We start from the raw sequence: 19,813 nt of genomic DNA, 5'->3' as shown, positions 1-19,813 counted from the left end.
AACACTATAAAAAAATTAGGTTGATACGATATACTAAATTGAGAGCGAAATTTTTTATATGATTATTATCTAATAATTATGTGAAACTGAATTGGCCGGTTATTGCATATCTGATGACGCATAAAAAACATTTATTCTTGAAATCAGTGAAGGTACTTTTTATTTTTAATTAATTCCCTCAATCTCTATCAAGGATAGATGTGTGATCTAGTTTTTGCAACTACAATTTTCCACTCGGTTATAAGTCAGTCTATTACTAAAAAGAAAGCTTCTTATCCCCAATGCTTCTTATTCCCAATGTATCGAAAGTTGGTAAAATTCAAGTTGCATTAACTCGATTTGATTAAATTATAAAACGAAGTATTTCTAGATCCTATACAAGTGCAAATTAGAAGAAAAATCTTTTTTAAGGCAAAGTTAAGGTGCACGAACTTAATAAGTTTTTTAAGTAAACCTGGTTTCGTAATATAAATCAAGGAATTGAAACATGTCATTGGTTGATGTAGCCTTTAACAAGCAAATGCGAATGGCTAAATCCCTAAAATTACCCTCTCAGTCAAAGTGGAGTGCTTAATCCTTGTCCGACCAAATGTTGATTGCGGTACTAATTGTTTAGATAAAAATATGACAATTATAACAACTCTCAAAAAGTTACAAGAAGGCTTAAAATTAAAATTAAGTTTTCTTTTGCTTTAATTTATTTAGTATCTTCAATGTTATTCAAGAAGTATAATCACCACTTTCCACCACTACTACTGGAGCATGCCTGTGTAAACCGTATAAAATGTCAGCATGACCGCTAGTATGAGTACAGAATGCCATCTTGGCTCCCTGTACATTGTGGAAATTTCGAGAGCACTTCGTTCAATATTTTTTTTTAATTCTAGTGTTATTCAGTATTGAGAATTTAAAAAGTTAAACATAAAAATATTTTTTTTTATTTAATGCTCTTTGCTATCGTGAGCTGGAACAAATTTAATGAAAATCCACTATTTTTAAAGTGTGGTTAATCAGCTTAAAGTTACACGCTATATAAAATTTGGTTCATGCTCGGCCAATCCAGCTCAACGTTAGCCCATTAGGAAACACAGGTATCAGCACTGTAGTTTTAGCGAACTGTGCGGTATACTGTATAAACTTATGCTTTGATGTACTAACGTTGGTAGGATAAAGCATTTTAACATTTTTTTTTAGTTATTAATTACATTGACTTGCATTTTTGTAAACAATGGGAGCTATGTTACACCTTAATTTTACTTTGAAGTTATATTGGTATACTATGAAATCTGTAAAATATTTATTTTCTACGAATAACTCGAGTCGTTTAATATATCTATTTTTCCGAGCAAAGTCAATAAAAAAATCTTGTGGGCCTAAAAATAATAGTTTAACTGAATATAATTTTAAAAAATCTGTTAAGAAAAATAAAGTTAAAAGTAAATTGGAAAAGAATATTTCAAGAGCAGAGGCCCCAGGAACACCTACTTTTTCATCTGTTAGCAACTACTCAGCTTCAGGTTCATCTGTTCAAGCGCCCTTTTCAAGCGTCAAGGTAAGAAATTTTTAAAAACCTTTTTTTTTTTTTTTTTCAAATAGTATTTTTCTCAAGTTTGACCAAAGAATAAAACTTGACTTGCCTTATCCTCACACATGGTTTCCTCTTGCTCGTAAGCTTAAAAGGAAGTTTTACTTACACATCGGACCAACTAATTCAGGTTGTACTCTACTTCCTGTCTTGCGCTAAGCCTTACGTTTTCTCATTTTTATTCAGGCAAAACTTATTCAGCTATACAAGCCTTACAAGTCGCTAAGACAGGTTTATACGCCGGTCCTCTCCGACTTTTAGCTTGGGAAGTTTATGATAAGTTAAGCGGAAAGGGCATTCTTTGCGACTTGCTTACGGGTCAGGAAAGGGAACAAACAGTTGGCTCAACTCACGTCTCCTGTATACATTCTAATTATTTTTTTATCAGAGTTATTATGTAACATATTTATTATTGTATTTTATATGATCAGGCACAATAGAGATGTTGGATTATCAGCGCATCTATGATGTAGCCGTAATCGACGAGGTTCAAATGGTGTCTTGTTCTCTTTGGTAATCGTCTAAAAATACATATGAAAAGATTAACGAAAATTTTATATTTTTAGAGGACCTGCTTGGTCTCACGCCATCTTGGGTGCCTGCGCCCGTGAGGTTCATCTTTGTGGAGAGGAGACCGTATTGTCTTTAATACGACAGCTTTGCTTACATACAGGTGAAACTTATTATTTTTTGTTCTAACCGGTTAGCTATTGATAATTATGCTAACTGTTATCCGTATGTTATTGTCATTTTTTATCTTATCCTTGTACGCACATTTCACACTTCATTATCAAAGGCGACGAACTCACTGTCCATAAGTACGATCGTTTGTCGCCATTAGTTTTGTGCCCGCCAGTGACGAAGGCCAGTAATTTGAAGAAAGGTGATTGCTTGGTCACCTTTACGAAAAAGGTATTGTTTATTTATTACTTCCAGAACTCATAATAAGAGCTTAGTATTACTTGTAAAAGGATTTATTTAGCTTGAAAGTTGCAATTGAGTCGCAAACGAAGCTGAAGTGTTCTATCATTTACGGCAGTCTTCCACCAGAAACTCGCCGGCAGCAAGCGGTCGAGTTTAATACTGGCCAGTCAGATATTCTTCTTTCCACGGACGCCATAGGGATGGGGCTCAATCTGCAAATACAGAGGCTTCTTTTTGCGAGTTTGGTATCCCCTGCAAGCAACTTAAGTTAAAAACTGTTTGACATAGCGTATTACTAGACAAAGTTTGACGGGTTCTTCACCCGCAACTTAACCCCAACGGAGACACGACAGTTGGCCGGAAGAGCCGGTCGTTTCATGTCCAAGTACGAGACGGGTACCCACTTGCCTTTATTAGATTTGCACTTAAAAAGAGCTATTTACTTCATTGTTGCACAGGATTCACTTCAGTGTTGCACAAAAAAGACTATAGTGCGCTTAAAAATAACTTGAGCTCTGCCTTTGAGGAAGTTACTAGGATGGCCATCATGCCAACTTCTGGTCTTATTGAAAAGGTTATAAATTTATTGTTAAATACGAGTCTTATTAACTTGGATATCGAGTAGTTCCTATATCAAGTGGGTGTTAACAAGCTGAGCGGTCTTCTCGCGGCCTTCAACACCATGAAACCTGGCCATTCCTCCCTCTATTACATGGCCGACCTCACTCCCATTATTCACCTTGCGAAACTCTGCGAAAGGTCTATTGCCAGGCGTCCTCTATCGCCCGCACATTTCACCGACCGTTTCATTTTGAATTCCAGTTTGGATATCTCCCGAAAGCTGAACTTTGCCACTCTTTGGGGCCTCTGTCTGGCCCCCATCAACCCTTCTATAGTCGAACTTGTTGATATGCTGCGCACCACCATGAAGAACCTCGCTAACAAACAACCGTATCCTCCACTCTCATCATCTAATCTAAAGCAATTTGATTATTTTTAACCTTGCAGGATCTACTCTGGCGACGTTATATATTATGTTCCAAACCACGGCTCTGTTTTCGATTTCAACAGACTCGAAAGCCTCGAGTTGGGTGCTTTTTTATCTACTTTATTATAATAATTTTATTAATAATTTATACTTTTTGGGTGTAAAAGTTTGTAAACAATTTGATTTGTATTTGTGGCTTTCAAACAAATATGGACTCGCATATTTTCCCGACTATTACATGGTTTTGAATATATATAACCTGGATTCGGGCTAAAACTTATACAACACCTTTAATTATTATTATAATTATTGGTATATGAGTTTTTGCGAAGTATTTACGCTTTCTTACGTGCAGATTCGTAATCTTCGATATGACTGTTGCCAAGAAATTACTAATTCCTTGGGAAATATTAAGTTGGATAAAAATACATTTGATGAAATATAACGTAAGTGGATGAGGCGCTTTTGTAGTAATAAATTAGCTAAAAAGCATTTATTAGGGGTAACTGGGTATTAAACTTTAACACTTCTAATCGCTTTTTTCCTTTTTCTCTTTGACTGTGTTAGAAAATAAATAGCATGGTAGTTAACTTCTTGATCAAAAGGATTTGAAGAGTATGATAGTAGTGCATACTTCTAGTCCCTGCAACTATGTTTTAACGAGCTTTTATTGAGGCCTACTCTAGTTTTAGTGGGTTAAATACGTAAAACGAGAGTTGTTGTCGCCTCTTAGCGGTAGAAGGATTGACGCACAAACTCAAGGTAAAGAGTTCGCTTTCCACCGCCGTAAACCTCTTTCTTGGTATTTGGTGGTTGCGCGCGGAACCTCGCCCTTATAAATTGTAATAAGTTCTACTTTGCGTTATTATCCAACGAACTTTATTCCTGTTTGCCTGAATGTCTTTTAACTAGCGGGTTCACTACGTGTCATCATAAATCTATTAACTTTATTATCAAACATTATTTAGTTAGCAGCACAAGGCAAAAGTCTCTGAAGGCTTGACCTACAAACAGTGCACCTGACCTTAACCCTGGAGTACTGATATAAAAGCTATTAGCAGCGTTATATTATATTATTTTTCTTAAGAATTTAGTTTACCGTATACTTCGTTAGTACTTATAAGAAACAAAAGTTAATTATTTTTTAAAGTTAGACGCCTGTGTATACTATGCGCCAAAAAAAATTGTCCCTTACGAGCCCATAAACAAGTAAACATGTGCTTATCTTTTATTACCTTTCTAAATATAATTTAGGTTATAATAACTTTCTTCAAGATACAGGGAATAAAATATTTCCTTTTTACTTATTAATAAAAACACAACCTGTATACTTTAATCCGTGGAAACTAATTTGCAAACTTATATACGACTCTTTTGAGTAAAGCAGAAACACAATTTTCGCTGTACGATTCGAAAAGGATTATGCTATAGGTCGGGTTTTTCAAGTTAAGAAAAGGTAATGACTTGCAACAATATAATGGCATATTTTTATAAAATCAATGTACCTTCACACCGGATCGTAAAGCAGAGAACTTTTTATAATTAACTATATACACACTACCCAATTATTATTTTTGATATTTTTACTTGATAAAGAGTATATTCAAACCACTAAACTTTTTTTAGAAAAAATGAAATCCTTTCAAATTCACTTGGCCCTTCCAAAAAACGTAATAGTGCCACCCATGAAAGGTTTAATTTCCTTCGATGCGTTAGTGTTTAATAAGTTGTAAATCCCTATTATTGTTTGTATATGAACCTTCAAAGAAGTCCACTTTTTAAAGTTTTAAATACCTACCTTCCTTAGTACTTCTAGTATTTTTGACGTACTATGCGTGAACTTATTATATTTCAAAAGAATAACGCTTTACATGATATACTTTTATACTTTTTTTAACAAAGCAATTGTATAATAGAAGAACACATCCGCCCTAAAGTTTTGAGTAAAATAATTTTAATTTACGGATAAAAAAGTAATTATAACATATTAACAGGGTTAAAGCCGATAATATATTATTAAAAACTATTAAATAAAACAAAAGATATTTTTTCAAAATAACTAAATTTTAGATGCAGAGAGTAATATACATACTTCCACAGTTGAACCACCAGATTAAACGAGGAAACAATATATATATAATATATATTAATAAAAAGATAACGAAGGTTATAAGTCAAGACAATGTAATACTATATAGTGATAAATCTTTATTTTTATAATTCCCTTTTTTTTTTAACCACTTATAAGTTTAAATTGTGGATTAAAGTAAATTTGTGCGTATTAAGAATTCGTACTTTCGTACTTTCTTCTGTTTTTTTTAAAAATTAGAGCAGTTACTCATGCTCACAGGCGGATAGACGGACGATATTAATACAGGAAATAACATGTAACCTTTACTTTTTTTACTAACCTACTGCGCTCTACCCTAATCAACACGATTCGTATTTCCCATTTTTATGGAGGTCGGGGCCTGAGTGCTGAGGGTAAGTAAGTAGTCACCAAACCGGCAATAAGTTTTTCAAATTTAATTTAGTCAAAAATAAAGTATTTGATTAGCTGTGTTACCAATTTTGTTTAAATTTTTTTTTTAATATAAGCACCATGCAACTTTTCCAAAGGCCACCAAATCGGCCTTGATAGGTGGAGCGCAGCTATTTTAGTCTTAGGAAACATTCAACACAACGTGATATCTTTGCCAGATCTGTAAAGCATTCAGGCGGTTGGAATTTCGCTCAACTTAACCAGTCAGGGGCTTGTGTCAGTTTGCAGCTTACAAAATCTCGTAGCAGGCCACTTGTTACCCCATATCCTGATTCCCTCTTTATATAATTGTTTCTCAATTGTGGTATATAGTGTCCTTAACTACAAGCAGCCCTCCTGGAACAGTCGTGTCGTAATCCAAATGGCGGACCCCACAAATCTTATACCGAGGAACGCGGATTGCGCGTCTTAGGACCACAGACCCAACGTGCCGTTTTAAAAAATATGCATATTCAACTAAAAAGGAAGCTATTACGAAACTCTTGTCGGGCCATCGGTCAATTCCGCTTGATTGGGCGGCGAAAAGGAGTTACTGAGGACATATACCAGGATCTACGCACTGGGCTTAATTCCCCGAGGATCGATATATCTATCAAGGTCTCTCCCTTACTCGGGGCTCCCGCCCTACTTGAGTTTGCTAGGCGCTTAGGCCATGGCGTACCTCACCGCCACGACAACAAGTGAAGTGAAGTTCTGCCCTAACCGCTTGTCTGATGAACAGCAGACCCTTATTTGGAAATGGAGACGTTTTAACAGTATGGTCGGGAACACAACACCCCGTAGAAAAATTAGCTCTTAATAGCCTACACCGGCGCATTAAGAAAGTGCTGTTGGCACGCCATAGCGGTTGAGGGAGAAAAAGTTAAGTAATATATCGGAAGTTATTGTTAACGATCGCGTCTATTATTGTAAGTCCATTAGGAGATACATACACCGAGCGCGGTTACCATTACCTACTGAACGATAGAGCAAGTTTGTGTCGAAAAATGATGGCAAAGCGACAAATTTTTGCTTATCACCTCGCTACTCGCGTGTGCCACCTGCTTATTTAGCTGCTGATGAAGTGCTTTATAAATAAAATTCCCTTGCTGATGCATAGGGACAGCTTGAGCCATTCACCAAGTCGAAACCATAAGGATTATTAACGCTTTACCGAGGCGGCACCTGGCTTCCATGATATTACCAACATGATGTTTAAACGATGACTGATGGTGGGAGTAGAACATCTATGCTGACTTAACAACTCTACAATGTTTGTCGGCCTTCCCATTTGCGCTGGGAGACCGTGACTGTGGTGGTGCTCCCGAAATCACCACGGCCAGTTTTTACGATAGGCAGTTAGAGGGCTATTAATCTTTAGTGAGGAGTGGGCAAAGTAGCTAAGGCGGCCCTGCGCTGCTTGAAAGCTTTCGTTGACGCAAGCTTCGCCTTGTTAGGGTTTCAATTTAATTTTGAGTTCACTCCACGGCCCCTCAGCTCCTCCTAACAGACTGGACTACGCATTATTTCAATTTAAAAGAGGGCAACTGGCGCTGTTTTTTTTTCTTGATGTCGGAAAAATGTTAGACCGAGTTTGGCCTAATGGCTTGCCTTACAAATTGCTCGTTATAGCCCTTCTTACTGCTCTTTTTAAAGTGCTCAAATCTTACCTTAAGGGCTGAGTCTGTACGTGTGCGCGAAACGCGCTCACATCTGGAGTCCCTCAACCCCTGCACTTTGAAGTTTATGTGCGCGACGAGCCACAGCGTGTCGACCTCTACAACAGGTTGTCGATTGATACGACAATTTACTCCTCGTTCAAGTCACCTACCTAATTGTGCAAGCATCTACACTACGCCTAGTAACGTTCACCACTACCGGCGCCGACCAAGGGAATTCCTTGGTGTTCTAGGGCGAAATACAGGGGGTCATTTTTGACAGTAAGCTCTCATGGCTCCGGGCGTAAACTATATCGCGGCGAAAGTTAAAATGGCGGTTCAAACTTTTTTACTCTTTACTTTGACCCGAAGCAAACTTTCGTTGCACAACAAAAGACCCTTGTGTGTTCTGTGTCTCCGACTAATGAAATACCGTCTACTGTTCATGCCTACGACTCATCGGCAGTAGTTTCTTTGCTTCATGTGAGACAACACAAGCTGCTATACCTTATGGCGGACGCGCGGGGGTTTGTCCGCAACGTTGCCTTACATAAAGACCCAGATTGAACCTCTAGGTAACGTTTTTGGACGCAATGCTCTCGCCGCCTGCCCAATGGGTACTAAATTTTAAAATGGGTTAAGGATAATATTTTTTTAAAATTTATAACTTGATATTGCTTTTTAACACAATGTTAAAGCTGTTGTGTAGACCGATAAAGAGGGTGCACCAGTAAGAATCGAACCCACGATCTTGAGTGTGTGTCTTTGCTCTTAACCGTTGGGCTACTACCACAACTCTCGACCTCGCAATGATGGCTTACGTATTTAACCTGTTAGAGTTTCTACAAATAAGGAGTCTCATGCCTTTCCCTAAGGGCAGTGGAGTAGCGGAGACTTATTGAGCCCAGATTTCCATCCTCCGGCTAAGAGCAATGGAAACCGGAATGAACCAGAGTAGCTCACCGAGCACATGACATCAAGGTTTTGGAGCCCTGTGTGCAAATTAGGTCTCCTGACTTTCCTGTACGTTATCACAATGAATTAATGGTTTACTACCAGCTATGAACTTTTATATAAACATTAATATATTGCCCTTATTATTGATCATGAAATCATCTAGGCGGTTAAAATGATTTCTTTAGTACATGTATGTTATCTCGACCGATATAGCCTCTTCAATAATCCTAGGACCTGCAAAAAGGACTTGAAAGTGAATCATAGAGGCTTTGTAACCATCCTTTGCTTAGTGACACCTTGACCTGTTTTTGAAAGTTGTTCTAACGGGTGTTTTGCCACCAAATTTTTTTAAAACTGCAGGTATTAGTTTTTAGGGTATTTAAACCTTTACTGACGGGTATCTAAACTTTTAAACCCTTTAAAATTAATTGTAAACAAATGTATATATATATAGAGAGAGAGAGAGACGTACAGATGTAACTAAAACATAAAAAGCACTAAAAAATTAACACGACTGCCAGTTAATTTTTCGTGAACCTTCATTATATACTAACCACTAAGCAATGAAATAAGCAATAATAATCATAAAAATGCCTAAAAATGGTTATTTGCGTTAAAAATGAACTGGGATCTTTTTTTTAACATTATTTGTATAAGGCGTTATTCGGTTGGAGTGTCATTCAATCAAAGAAATTTAAATAAAAACTTATCGTTAAGTACCGGAACGCAATACCCAGGAGATAAAAAAGAACAAAATAAGAAAGTACTTATTTGGTTAGTTAACACAGGGAATTAATTTAGGGTAAATATGCCATTACTACTTAATTAATTTTATCGATAGTGGAGCAATCCATTATCGATTTCTACCGTAGCAAGGGAAAATATGGTTAATTTGTGCTCAATATGTATGTTGCTTTGCTAATATCATGTGTAATCTAATTGTAACAGCTACCTTATAATAAAAGCTGCAGGTTTGAAATGCTGATAAAAAGAGCGGTACATAATTATTAAGCGTTAAACTAAGCACTTTTGGCATGCAAGGAAAATCGACTTACTAAAGATTTTTTGCTTTTTGCGTGGCGCTAATAAGTTTTATTAATAGTATTGGGTCAGCGAGCTAAAGAAAGTTAATGTACTTCTGTGGCAGGCGCAGAAAGTCTAACTACTACATTAAGCTTTATTAGGACAAAATTTTTTTTATAAAAGCCTTTAGAATTAAAATTTTAAAGGTCACAAGCACAAAATATTTCTTATCACCGTTAATTTGGCACTTTTTAGGTGTATATTAAAATAATTAAGACAAATTTTTTAACTTAAACAATTTATTATTTAGCATTAAGAAAATTCGAATAATGATAAATTATTTGTTAGATCCGTTATAAAAAATTGTTCTTGCCTATTTTGTTTTGTAATCTTAACCCCATTAGGTAGGAGGAAAGTTTACCAAGGTAGAAAGGTGTAACTACATTTACTTTCAGAGATCTTTATAAAGCTTTTTGATCCAAACAAAAAGTTAACGTAGCACCTGAGTTGTCGGACCTTTGTAGTCTATTATTAAATAAAATTGATGTATTAAAGAAGTTTTAAATTTAATAAAAAAATTAAAATAACTTATTTAATATATTTAGAAAATCTTCCTAATGACCTCCTTTTTTACCTATAATTCTCAGCACAAATTTTGATTAATAACTATTTTTATCAATTTGACTTCAATTATATACTATGTATTCCCTTGCCAAAAACAAAAAGGTCTTGAAACTAAATAAGTTGACATAGAGTATCATAAACTATTTGCATAAATGATATAGGAAGAGAAATTGATGAACGTAAGGAATGCTAATAAAATTATTATGGACCTACTACTATTTAGGTTTTTAGAGTTGTAATGAAAAAAAAAAATTACCTCTATTTCTAGTTAACTTTGCTTAATATACAACTTAATATGTTGACCTTTTAAGTAGTATAAAAAATTACACCCATATTGCATTTCCTTTTAATTAACACGTACAGGGCAAATTTTATCTCTCAAGCTATCAAGGAAACTTCCCTTCTTTGCTCAAAGTTTAATGTTCACACTGGGTTTTACTAAACTTTTTTAATTTAGTTAGCGAAGACACATTTAATTTACTCTAGAGTTTATGAGCCCTATATTGTTTACCTCAAGGAACTGGTGGAAGCTATTAATTCTGTTTCCAATAAGTATCTGAAAACGATGAAATATTTAATTTCACTCCATTCTTCACCTAATAAATCTTGTGAACAAAAGAAAAAGGTTGCAAATATATTGTCTATTTAATTGTTGTTATTAATATCGTTTTTACTAGAATCCTTATTTTTTAAAGTCGTTTGAGAAGTTCAAAAATTATTACGCTGCATTTAATAAGGTTTTGCAACCTGAAATCCCTTAAATAGTTATAATATCTCAAATTGTATATTATTTATAAGTTGTGTACTTATAATGTAAAGTCAGGTAAAATGTAGACCAAGAGAATTTAAATAGAACTTAGTGAAAAAGGAACAAGGCATAGTTATAAGAAAATTGACTAGTAGTTTAGTGATAAGAAAAGTCTTAACATTTTATTAGGTGTAATACTAAATCCCTCAAAGAAAGTGGAGTTGACCTAAGCCTCCTATACATTTATTACTTATTTAGAATTAAAATTTACACTTATTGTTATAACTTATGTATATTATTCACATATACTTTAAATTTATATATTATTAAAATTTTAATGGGAAATAACTAGAAATCGAATGAGGAAAACAAGAGTAAACATGAAGAAGCTCTTGAATCTTTTAATGAATTTTTAAAAGTTTCGTAAATCTATAAAAATATTTTCTACATAAAATTTAACTTTATAAAGTAAAACTTAATACTAATTGTATTAATTTTGTAAACTGAAGATCGAAGGAATCAAGCAGAATAGTGAATTTGAAAAATATAAATCGGTTCTGTTCCAGTGGGCTGAAATGGAAGTTGGAAATCTAAAAGATCTTCAAAAGGTTTTACTAATTTTCACTCCTGAGACCTCACCAATAGTGTTGTTGATAAAGCACCCATAAATTTAATAAACTTTTTAAGATAACTGTTTATTGGTTCAAACTACAGAATGTTTCTATAAAAAGCTTGCTGTTCAAATAATGCTTGTAACTGCCGACTTTAGCTATTTTCAACGTTTCTGGAGAAGTTAGAGGGCCATCCCTTAAATTTCTGTGGGAAAACAACCAAGGATAACTTAGCGTTAACAGTAAAAACCCCAAGTAATTTATATTAACGGCGCTTTCATTTCTCACGCATACTGCATGCATGCAATTGCTTGACATTCGGTATGTACAATTCTTATTTTAAATAAGTCGTACGCTATTCTAAAGTATTAAGTTTACGTTTTTGGAGTTCTTTTAGTGTGATGATTTTTTATTATAAATGTGATAGGCATTTTCTAAATAACGTGTATTTTACTACCTAAAAGGCTTATTTTTTTACTTTACTGTATTTTAAAGTTTGAAGGGCTTTTTGTGGTTAGTTATTCCTAACGATTTTTTTTAAAAATTATTGTAAAAAATTCATGCAAAAATTTGTTATTATTGCACTTCTCATGACTTGTTAACCACTATTTATTAAGGCTTTACTTAAATTTTAAATAATTATAATACTTTCTCATTTAAATATACACAATAAAAATAACTGACATGCTTTTAATTTAAATTCGCTATTATATTATTATTCTTTCTTATACATTGCACTTCTATAGACACCTCCATGGATAGCGACTTTTGTTTTCAAAAGAAAGCAGAAATGTACTCCTTTAATATTATAAAGAGCAATTTAACGATTTTTTGGCTTAGGGAAAACGGATATATGAGTAGTTTATAAGTAATAATAACTAGATCTGCAGTACACATAGATACGCTAGTTTACGTTATTATAATAATTCTGAGTAAGGTTAGATCTCTCTAGCCTTTTATGCTTGGCTTAGTATTTTTAAAAGTTTAGCTATTAAAATTCTCTTAATGTTACTAATCTTTTGCAAAAAATACAACAACTACTAAAAAGTCTACTATAGTCGACTTTACTTTTAAGTTTCTCTTGTGCATATGCGCTTGTGCCTTAAACCTCTTTACTAAATAATATTAGTAAAACTGCATTTCTTGTTTCTAATTTTTCCTATGAGCTCAATATAATTACTCTTTTGTTTAATATAAAAGGGAAAACAAATCGATTGTAGATCCCAGATTAAGCAACAATGGAAGAAGAGTACTTGAAAACAGCGAATCCTGTGAGAGCGGAAGCAGCAGTTCTGGTGATATGGATGAAGGCAAAAAGATCATTATGGTCAAAATCCAGCCAGTTTCTGAACTACCAGTTAATATTTTTACTTATTGCTTTAAAAAATATATATAATAATAAAAATAATAATTATAAATTTGTTAAGCTTCCAAAGATTTCTTAATATATTATGAATTAAGTACTTTTGAAAATCTGTTAAAAAAAATTTAATATAAAATAAATTTTAATCATAAATCTCAAATGATCGTTGGTCGTTCGGTTTTAAATTCTGGTCGGCGAAAAGTCTATAATTGGAAAATTTATTATTTTTTATATAAAATACTTGGATGAACTTTTTAATAATGAAGCATTTACATTTGAAGATATAAAGAATAATTGGTTCTACAAACACCTATATTTTTGTCTGTTATATTGTTTTTTTTGTGACGTTATTATTATTGTAGACAAAAAAAGAAGTGGGAGATTCGGAGGCGTACTACTTAAATTTTGATTACCCTGAGCCCAGTTCTGTTTATATGCAATATTGTCATTATTATATTTATTATTAATATAACAGATAAGGTTCTTCCCACTCGAGCGCACCGAAGTCTTTATCGGACTAAACCTCAAAAGCGTAGTGATAAACTTTCTTCTTACCTTCCGCACGTAAACTTATTAATATACCGATAGCCTATCCCTGTGACATTATAACATTTGTATTAACTAAAATGTTGTTAACGTTAAGCAAATGGTATCCTTCCAGCTGTCATCGGGGAGCGTGTCTTTAGAAAAGAAGTATAATAGCACCGTCATAAAACCACTCACAATTATTATTATAATTAAAGACTGCCACTTTGCTATCGCCTTGCCATTATGGAGGGAGTCAACGTGTACTTTAAAGGTGCAATTACATTGACTTTATATGAGTTTAACTCTTTAAAAAAGTATATGGCGTTCTTTTTTATACTATATTTTATTTTTCTATTTTTCAATAAGATTACTTTCCATTATTTATGGTAGTCTTTTATTATACGTAGTTCTACTGTTTATAAATTAGTAATTTTGCTGTTAACGTGGGTACAGTGGTTGTGAAAGTTTATGTCATGACCGCAATTGTTTCGGTGTTATTATTATAAGCATAACTAGCATCGTAGGTTTCTTTTTTGAACATATACTTAAGTAGTACGCCTTTATTAATATTATAATAAATTCGTTCCAAGAATCAAAGTGAGAAGGTTCTTTTTGAGCCAATAAAGGCATATTGCCGGGTCCAATGGTAGTGGGGTCACGCACATAAGTTTGAACGAATTACAATGCTTTCTTGTTACATGTTTTTTGTTACTATTGTTTAACTTTCTGATGACTCAATGTTACATATTCTGCCCATTTTAAAGGCAACGATCTAGGAGAAGTTCTGATCGAGGGGAAAGTTTACTTTTCTACAAGTATAACTGTGATGAAGTACAAACCTTTCGTTTATAAGTTATCACTATTATTTAGTTTATATATATTTTGTTTCTTGTGCTTTCCTTTCTTTCTTGATTACCTATAATACTCTCAAAAAGTTCTTGGAGCCAAGAAAATGAAAGTATAATATTAAAACTTCATCACTTTGAAAAACTCGACACCGTCGTTGGGAATCCGGCCATTTTTAATGGGTCTTTTTTGTTTTTACTAAAGTGATTTCTGCCTATAGAAAAGTAACATTTTTAATGTTATAAGAGACTTAAAGGACATTGTAGTTGAGGATAAGTTACTTCTAGGATGCAACAAGATAAGCGAAGCTTTAAAAAAAGTTCTTTTTAATGATATAATAAAAATTTAAATAAAGTCTTGTTTCTGTATGTAATGGCATACTACTATAATAACTTCTTTACTTTCTAAGAGATAAACTCGCTTTATAATTTTAAAAATAATTTATTTGTTCCTCAAGTGTAAGTATTACAACTTCTTGATTGCCGGACGCGTGCTTTGAAGCCCTCACACCTTAATATTAGCTTTTACAAAATTTGTAACCCTATAATAGTATGTAATTTATATAAAAATATTGGAATGCTATCCAACTTACATGTTTAAGTAATGAGATTATGTATTTATCGTACTATGTAATATACATTTCACCTTTTTAATACAAAATTTCTAATGTTATAGTAATAATAAAACTATATATTAAATGAACTTGTGTTAATGGTTCTCTTCCTTTTTTTTAAATACCGAAAGCATGGAACTATCAGAGAATCGGACGCGACTGTAGACCTTTTTTGCTACCAAATGAAGGAGACATCGTATCGGCGGGTTCCTCTTCTTGTGTATACGCTGTGGGACTGCCAGCAGAGAAGCACATCCTTAGAGCTGTACATAAAGCATAATGAAGACGGTACGCAGGCGTAAGCAACAATCCCTTGGCTTCATATCATATGCCAACAATGTTTAGTCACTAAACACCCTTTGATTATTATTTTTTTTCTTTAGTCTACTTGTCAAAATAAAAATTGGCTTCTAAAGTTCTCTGCTTTCTTTCACTTTTTTTAACAACTTTTTAAATAATGCCTCTTCTGACTCTTATACTTGTTGCGTTCCTCTTCCTAACTTCCAAGTATTACATTTATATAAGTTTCTTCCTTCCCTGCATTTACTAGCATAGTCGTATTATTTTAATAAGATTTCGTTTTGCTATTACAACAAATGGTATTTATTCCAGCGGTCCAAGTCCCTCTAAAGTCTCTAGTTATATTCGTAAAGCTCAACGAACACGCTACGAAATGCGAAGTATGATATAAATAATTTTATAAACAATTACATGTTTTGACTATTTCTAACGTTTTTATATTAATAACAAAATTATTATACAAAAGCTTAATGACTTAATGAAAATACACAGTAAATATATAAAAAAAAAATTGTATAAAAGTTTAATAAAATTTTATCAATATTTTTTAACTATTATGGTACTTAAAAACTAATATTGCACCTGTAAACTTAGTACATACCATTAAAAAATATTTGATAAAGAACTTAATAAAAGAATTAACTGTCTTATTAGCTAAAAAGGCTTTAAAATCTGAAATGCGAGCTGCCGACAAGTTCGGAACCAACTATTACCCACGATCTTTTTATATATAGGACTTCTCGAATGGAAGGTGGAGTAGTGAAGAACAGCTATTGATATGGGCCAAACCTTCTGTGGAACCATACCAATGTGGGCTTACCTTGTAATTATAATATAATAATAGTGAAGATATTAACATGGTACAGACGCCGCCAAATTCAAAGCCGTTTGGCAGGTAGAGCAGAAAAGCACTGGAAGAGTATATGTTAGGTTTTCGGGTTGCCATCTTACCTTTCTCATATCCTAATAGAGTTAATACAGTCATTACCAATATTAATGCAGGAGATGGAAGCACTCTGTCTCCTTTTGCACTCGAAAACGGGAATGGCCATATTGCCTCCTGCTCTGATATTGTGAAGCGATTTTATGCTGACAAATACTTCATGAGCTTTTAGAGTAATAAAAGCGATTCCATTAAAGTTTTTTTAAGCTTCCATGATAACAAAGTGGAACCCCCTTGATGCCATAGTGTCGAGAAAAAACCATCATTTTAATAATAGCAACAGCCAATCCAAAGGCGCAGTTTGTTAAAACTCTTATGGTAGCCTTTTTCAAGCAACCATTAGTGTAGATACGCCGGCGACCGCGTGATTGCTACGCACGGTATGAAAAGTAAAACAGCCCTTTTTGCCGTCTGGTCCTATGATTAGACCCCCCACACACAGACCGTTTTTGGATAAGCCGCCAAGAATGCCGGTTATCGATATCTACAAGAATAGCCATAGACAGTGCGTTTCTATTCAAAAAAGTGTTCTATATTAACAGTAATCCATATTTTATTTTTGTATTATTTTCTTTGGATTTATTTTTTTGCTAAAATAACTATAAAAAATGTTCACGTGAAAATATACAGACTGCTTATAATTAGTAAAGTACACAAAAACATTTTTATTACTACAATATACTTGCATTACTATAAAAAAGTTGGCATTAATATTTTTATTATTATCAATTATAATCATAAACGACATAACTTAGCTTTATTTTTAAAAAACCAAATTAATACGAATCTAAATTATGGTGTTAATTCTATATTTATAAAGCGTCCGTAAGAAAGAGTTGAAGCAAGGTATTATTTATTTTACAATCAATGTATACGAAAATAACATTGATTTAATGTTTAACGAAGAAGTAAAATTAACTACCACCAAACAAAGTTAAAATTTTAAGACTTGCCAGTTTTTAGAGCCGTCAAGTCCTTAAGGCTTCTATCGTGACGTTTGTACGCCATTACAACTGACGAGGAAAAGCAAAGAATCCTTTGAATAGTTTCTCTGTAGAAGTAGAAAAAAAGTAAATGATTGATAATACTATAAAGTTTTTAAGGTTATCAAGTCGTCATAACATTAAACGCTTTTTCACATATGATTACTATCAGTTCACAGTTGATACCTTCCGCACTTAAAGTATTAAATACGCAGGGTTCATTATTAATAGATATATAACGAAAGAAGACTATAAATTTGCCTCTGTGATATTTTTACAGTGAAGTTTACAGGATGAATAATAAATTTTATTATTGATTTCCACCAAATTCACCAATGCCGGTGGTTATAACCCTGACCTTATTTTAATAATCAAAACTTGATCGTTAGCTGTTCGGTTCCACACTGATAAAATATCTTCATTGACCCGTATGGACAGCACAACGCCAAAGATTTCATCTTCTAAGTGGAACTGGTTTCCTAAGAAGCCCATAATCTATTGGAGATTATAATAAAAATAAAATATAACTATTAAACAAGTTTTAATAGATATGGAAAGAGCTTTATCGTCAGTAAACGCACTAAGCAAAACCCAGCTATTAGTAAGTAACGGAGGAAAAGTGTAATAACAAAAAGAGATAAACGTTACAAAAAAAATACAAAGCGATAGATAGTGAAAAAAAATATTAAACAATAAATACACTAAAAAGGTGATTAATTACTAAAAATAAATAAATTAAAAAAGGATAAATTAAAAATGGTAATTTTTTTAAGTTAATAGTAATAAAAAGTTAAAGTGCAAGCATAAGTACTAATTCTTCCCACAAAATACAGGAAACATCTTTCTTCACTTTAATAATCCATTTACCTCCATATCGGTTATTAGCATCCTATTAATAAAAGTAGAAAAATTTAATAGTAAGGAGTATAATAGGCCATATTGAAATTATTAATAGAGTAAAACCTTTCACACAATTTTTTTATTTTAACTTATAGTAAATTAAAAAGAATAAAGTGAAAGTAAACTAACAATTTGTACAACACGATAAATGGTAGAAATAATATTTATACTCGAACTTTTTTAAATAAAAAATACCAATACTTTGGTTACAAACAAATAATTTGGTTTTACTTAAACATTTATTTATAAAATAAATTTCAGGTTGATAACCTCCCAGACAGGCCTAACTTCTTTACGAAATAAGTGATAGTCACTTAGTATTTTTAGGTCCTTAGGCCGCTTCATATGACCGTAATATGACCAAAAGTCTTCCACCTATTTTTGTTATGTAAACGTTAAGTGCCTCTGTTGTTTTACTCTATATATATAGTTTATTAAAATTAGTAAAAGGTTAGAGGAAAAAACACTTAAATATTTATATCTTCTCGGTACCGTATAAATGTCGCCTACTAACTTTAGATTTTCTTCAAAAGCTTCAAAGCTCATATGACTTGAAACGTTTTCAATAAACCAAAAGGAAAATGGAGTATACAACCAGTTCAGATTAGGTTTTAGCAAGTTTAAAGATTTATCTTCAGGTAGAGCAGTTTTATAGAAATTTCCCTCTCCAGTTTTTTCATTTGTGTTGTAGTTCAAATCTGTAGAAAGAAAATTTGTTCTTCTAAATAAATAGTTTCTCTTTTAAAATTATCCAGTGCTCACAACTGGAATTAAAAAATCTTACCTGCAGTATTTTGGACTTCATCTATAAACGTTTGCTTATTACTTAAAAGATCAACTTCATTTGTATTCGCCGAGTTGCCCAAAAGTTGTGATGTAGGCAACGGATAACTTCTAATAAGGCTTTGATCTTTGGAAGAACTTGTTATTAAACTGCTTTGTGTGTACCAGCCTACATCATTTCCACTTTTGTAGCGCAGCTTATTGTATTTCTTTAAATCCTTATGTTTTGGGCTATGATCAACGTTGCTAACGTGTCTGAGTTCAGCCGAAGATATTTTTATATTCTCTGGTACTAGTCTTCTGCTTTGCCACGTAGGAGGGCCCTCTTTAACTTCCTTGTAAGTTTTAGTAGTAACTGCTGCGTTTTTAAAGTTGACTGTGCTCGTAAAAGTATCTGGGGTCATTAAAGTTTATAATAATAAATTACTTAAAATTTTAAAGATTAATAGCTATATATACTGTACTATGTAAATATAACACTATGACTTATAACACTTAAGTTAGTTTTTTTTTTTTCTGTGATGGACAGTACGTTAGAATTGTAACTTAATAAAACGAAAGCTAACTTTAAGTGTAAAAAATGAAGTTCGTTTACTCTGCCGCCCCTATAATTGGACGCGACGTAGGAATCTGGAGAAGCTCAAATCGCTTGGGGTTGGCTAAGATGTAAGGTAAAAGCCTGCCATCCTGAAAGTAGGTTGACATTTATAATAATTTTTATAAATTATTGATTGCAGATACTAGGGATATACTTGTTAATTGCTTGTGGTAAATATAGAGGTTGAAAGACACCATTGTTACATATTTTTCTAGACTCTTTAAATAGCTTAAATATAAAACATATATAATAGACTCCTATATCTTATTCTGTATTTTCTACTCTAGCATATACTTCTACAAATTAAAGTGTCTTTT

General features: G+C 33.0%; 3 protein-coding genes across 3 annotated transcripts; 2 read left to right on the top strand and 1 right to left on the bottom strand.

The window, feature by feature from the left end:
• The first annotated feature begins 1,442 nt into the window (after nucleotides 1-1,442).
• LOC135121402 (uncharacterized) lies at nucleotides 1,443-3,879 on the top strand. Its single transcript, XM_064045723.1, has 13 exons — nucleotides 1,443-1,552; nucleotides 1,610-1,715; nucleotides 1,772-1,945; nucleotides 2,017-2,098; nucleotides 2,152-2,258; nucleotides 2,382-2,497; nucleotides 2,557-2,754; nucleotides 2,809-2,905; nucleotides 2,968-3,083; nucleotides 3,135-3,268; nucleotides 3,332-3,460; nucleotides 3,518-3,600; nucleotides 3,853-3,879. The coding sequence occupies exons 7-13, from the start codon at nucleotides 2,710-2,712 to the stop codon at nucleotides 3,858-3,860; spliced, it is 612 nt and encodes a 203-aa protein (XP_063901793.1). The 5' UTR covers nucleotides 1,443-1,552; nucleotides 1,610-1,715; nucleotides 1,772-1,945; nucleotides 2,017-2,098; nucleotides 2,152-2,258; nucleotides 2,382-2,497; nucleotides 2,557-2,709; the 3' UTR covers nucleotides 3,861-3,879.
• Nucleotides 3,880-12,391: 8,512 nt separating this feature from the next.
• On the top strand, nucleotides 12,392-15,291 carry LOC135121391 (uncharacterized). The gene is made up of 10 exons (XM_064045710.1): nucleotides 12,392-12,431; nucleotides 12,840-12,996; nucleotides 13,365-13,425; nucleotides 13,478-13,566; nucleotides 13,664-13,695; nucleotides 13,746-13,801; nucleotides 14,295-14,361; nucleotides 14,466-14,558; nucleotides 14,623-14,695; nucleotides 15,121-15,291. Exons 1-10 carry the CDS (start codon nucleotides 12,394-12,396, stop codon nucleotides 15,289-15,291), a joined length of 837 nt encoding a protein of 278 aa, XP_063901780.1. The 5' UTR covers nucleotides 12,392-12,393.
• Nucleotides 15,292-17,174: 1,883 nt separating this feature from the next.
• Nucleotides 17,175-19,302, bottom strand: LOC135121390 (uncharacterized). Its single transcript, XM_064045709.1, has 6 exons — nucleotides 18,900-19,302; nucleotides 18,608-18,813; nucleotides 18,386-18,490; nucleotides 18,027-18,104; nucleotides 17,574-17,710; nucleotides 17,175-17,283 (listed from the first exon to the last, which is right to left on the bottom strand). Exons 1-6 carry the CDS (start codon nucleotides 19,300-19,302, stop codon nucleotides 17,175-17,177), a joined length of 1,038 nt encoding a protein of 345 aa, XP_063901779.1.
• Between the last annotated feature and the right edge of the window lie 511 nt (nucleotides 19,303-19,813).

This window comes from Zophobas morio, unplaced genomic scaffold (assembly GCF_036711695.1).
Source record: "Zophobas morio isolate AGI-343-1 ecotype UQ-CSIRO unplaced genomic scaffold, CSIRO_AGI_Zmor_V1 ptg000575l, whole genome shotgun sequence".
NCBI lineage: Eukaryota > Metazoa > Arthropoda > Insecta > Coleoptera > Tenebrionidae > Zophobas > Zophobas morio.
The sequence above is the reverse complement of the archived record's forward strand: the minus strand, read 5'-3'. Positions and strand labels throughout refer to the sequence as shown.

Bases quoted from the DNA above. Each gene is read 5' to 3' on its own strand.
- LOC135121391 (XM_064045710.1), top strand. From the start codon at position 12,394: ATGGATAGCGACTTTTGTTTTCAAAAGAAAGCAGAAAT. The intron at 12,997-13,364 runs GTTAATATTTTT...TTATTATTGTAG, and splicing joins AGCCAGTTTCTGAACTACCA to ACAAAAAAAGAAGTGGGAGA. The intron at 14,696-15,120 runs GTTCTTTTTAAT...AAATACCGAAAG, and splicing joins TAAGCGAAGCTTTAAAAAAA to CATGGAACTATCAGAGAATC.
- LOC135121390 (XM_064045709.1), bottom strand. From the start codon at position 19,302: ATGACCCCAGATACTTTTACGAGCACAGTCAACTTTAAAAACGCAGCA. The intron at 17,711-18,026 runs GTACTTATGCTT...AATCTCCAATAG, and splicing joins GTATTTTGTGGGAAGAATTA to ATTATGGGCTTCTTAGGAAA. The intron at 17,284-17,573 runs GTCAGGGTTATA...CTACTTCTACAG, and splicing joins GTTTTGATTATTAAAATAAG to AGAAACTATTCAAAGGATTC.
- LOC135121402 (XM_064045723.1), top strand. From the start codon at position 2,710: ATGGGGCTCAATCTGCAAATACAGAGGCTTCTTTTTGCGAGTTTG. The intron at 3,269-3,331 runs GTCTATTGCCAG...TTTGAATTCCAG, and splicing joins CTTGCGAAACTCTGCGAAAG to TTTGGATATCTCCCGAAAGC. The intron at 3,461-3,517 runs GTATCCTCCACT...TTAACCTTGCAG, and splicing joins AACCTCGCTAACAAACAACC to GATCTACTCTGGCGACGTTA.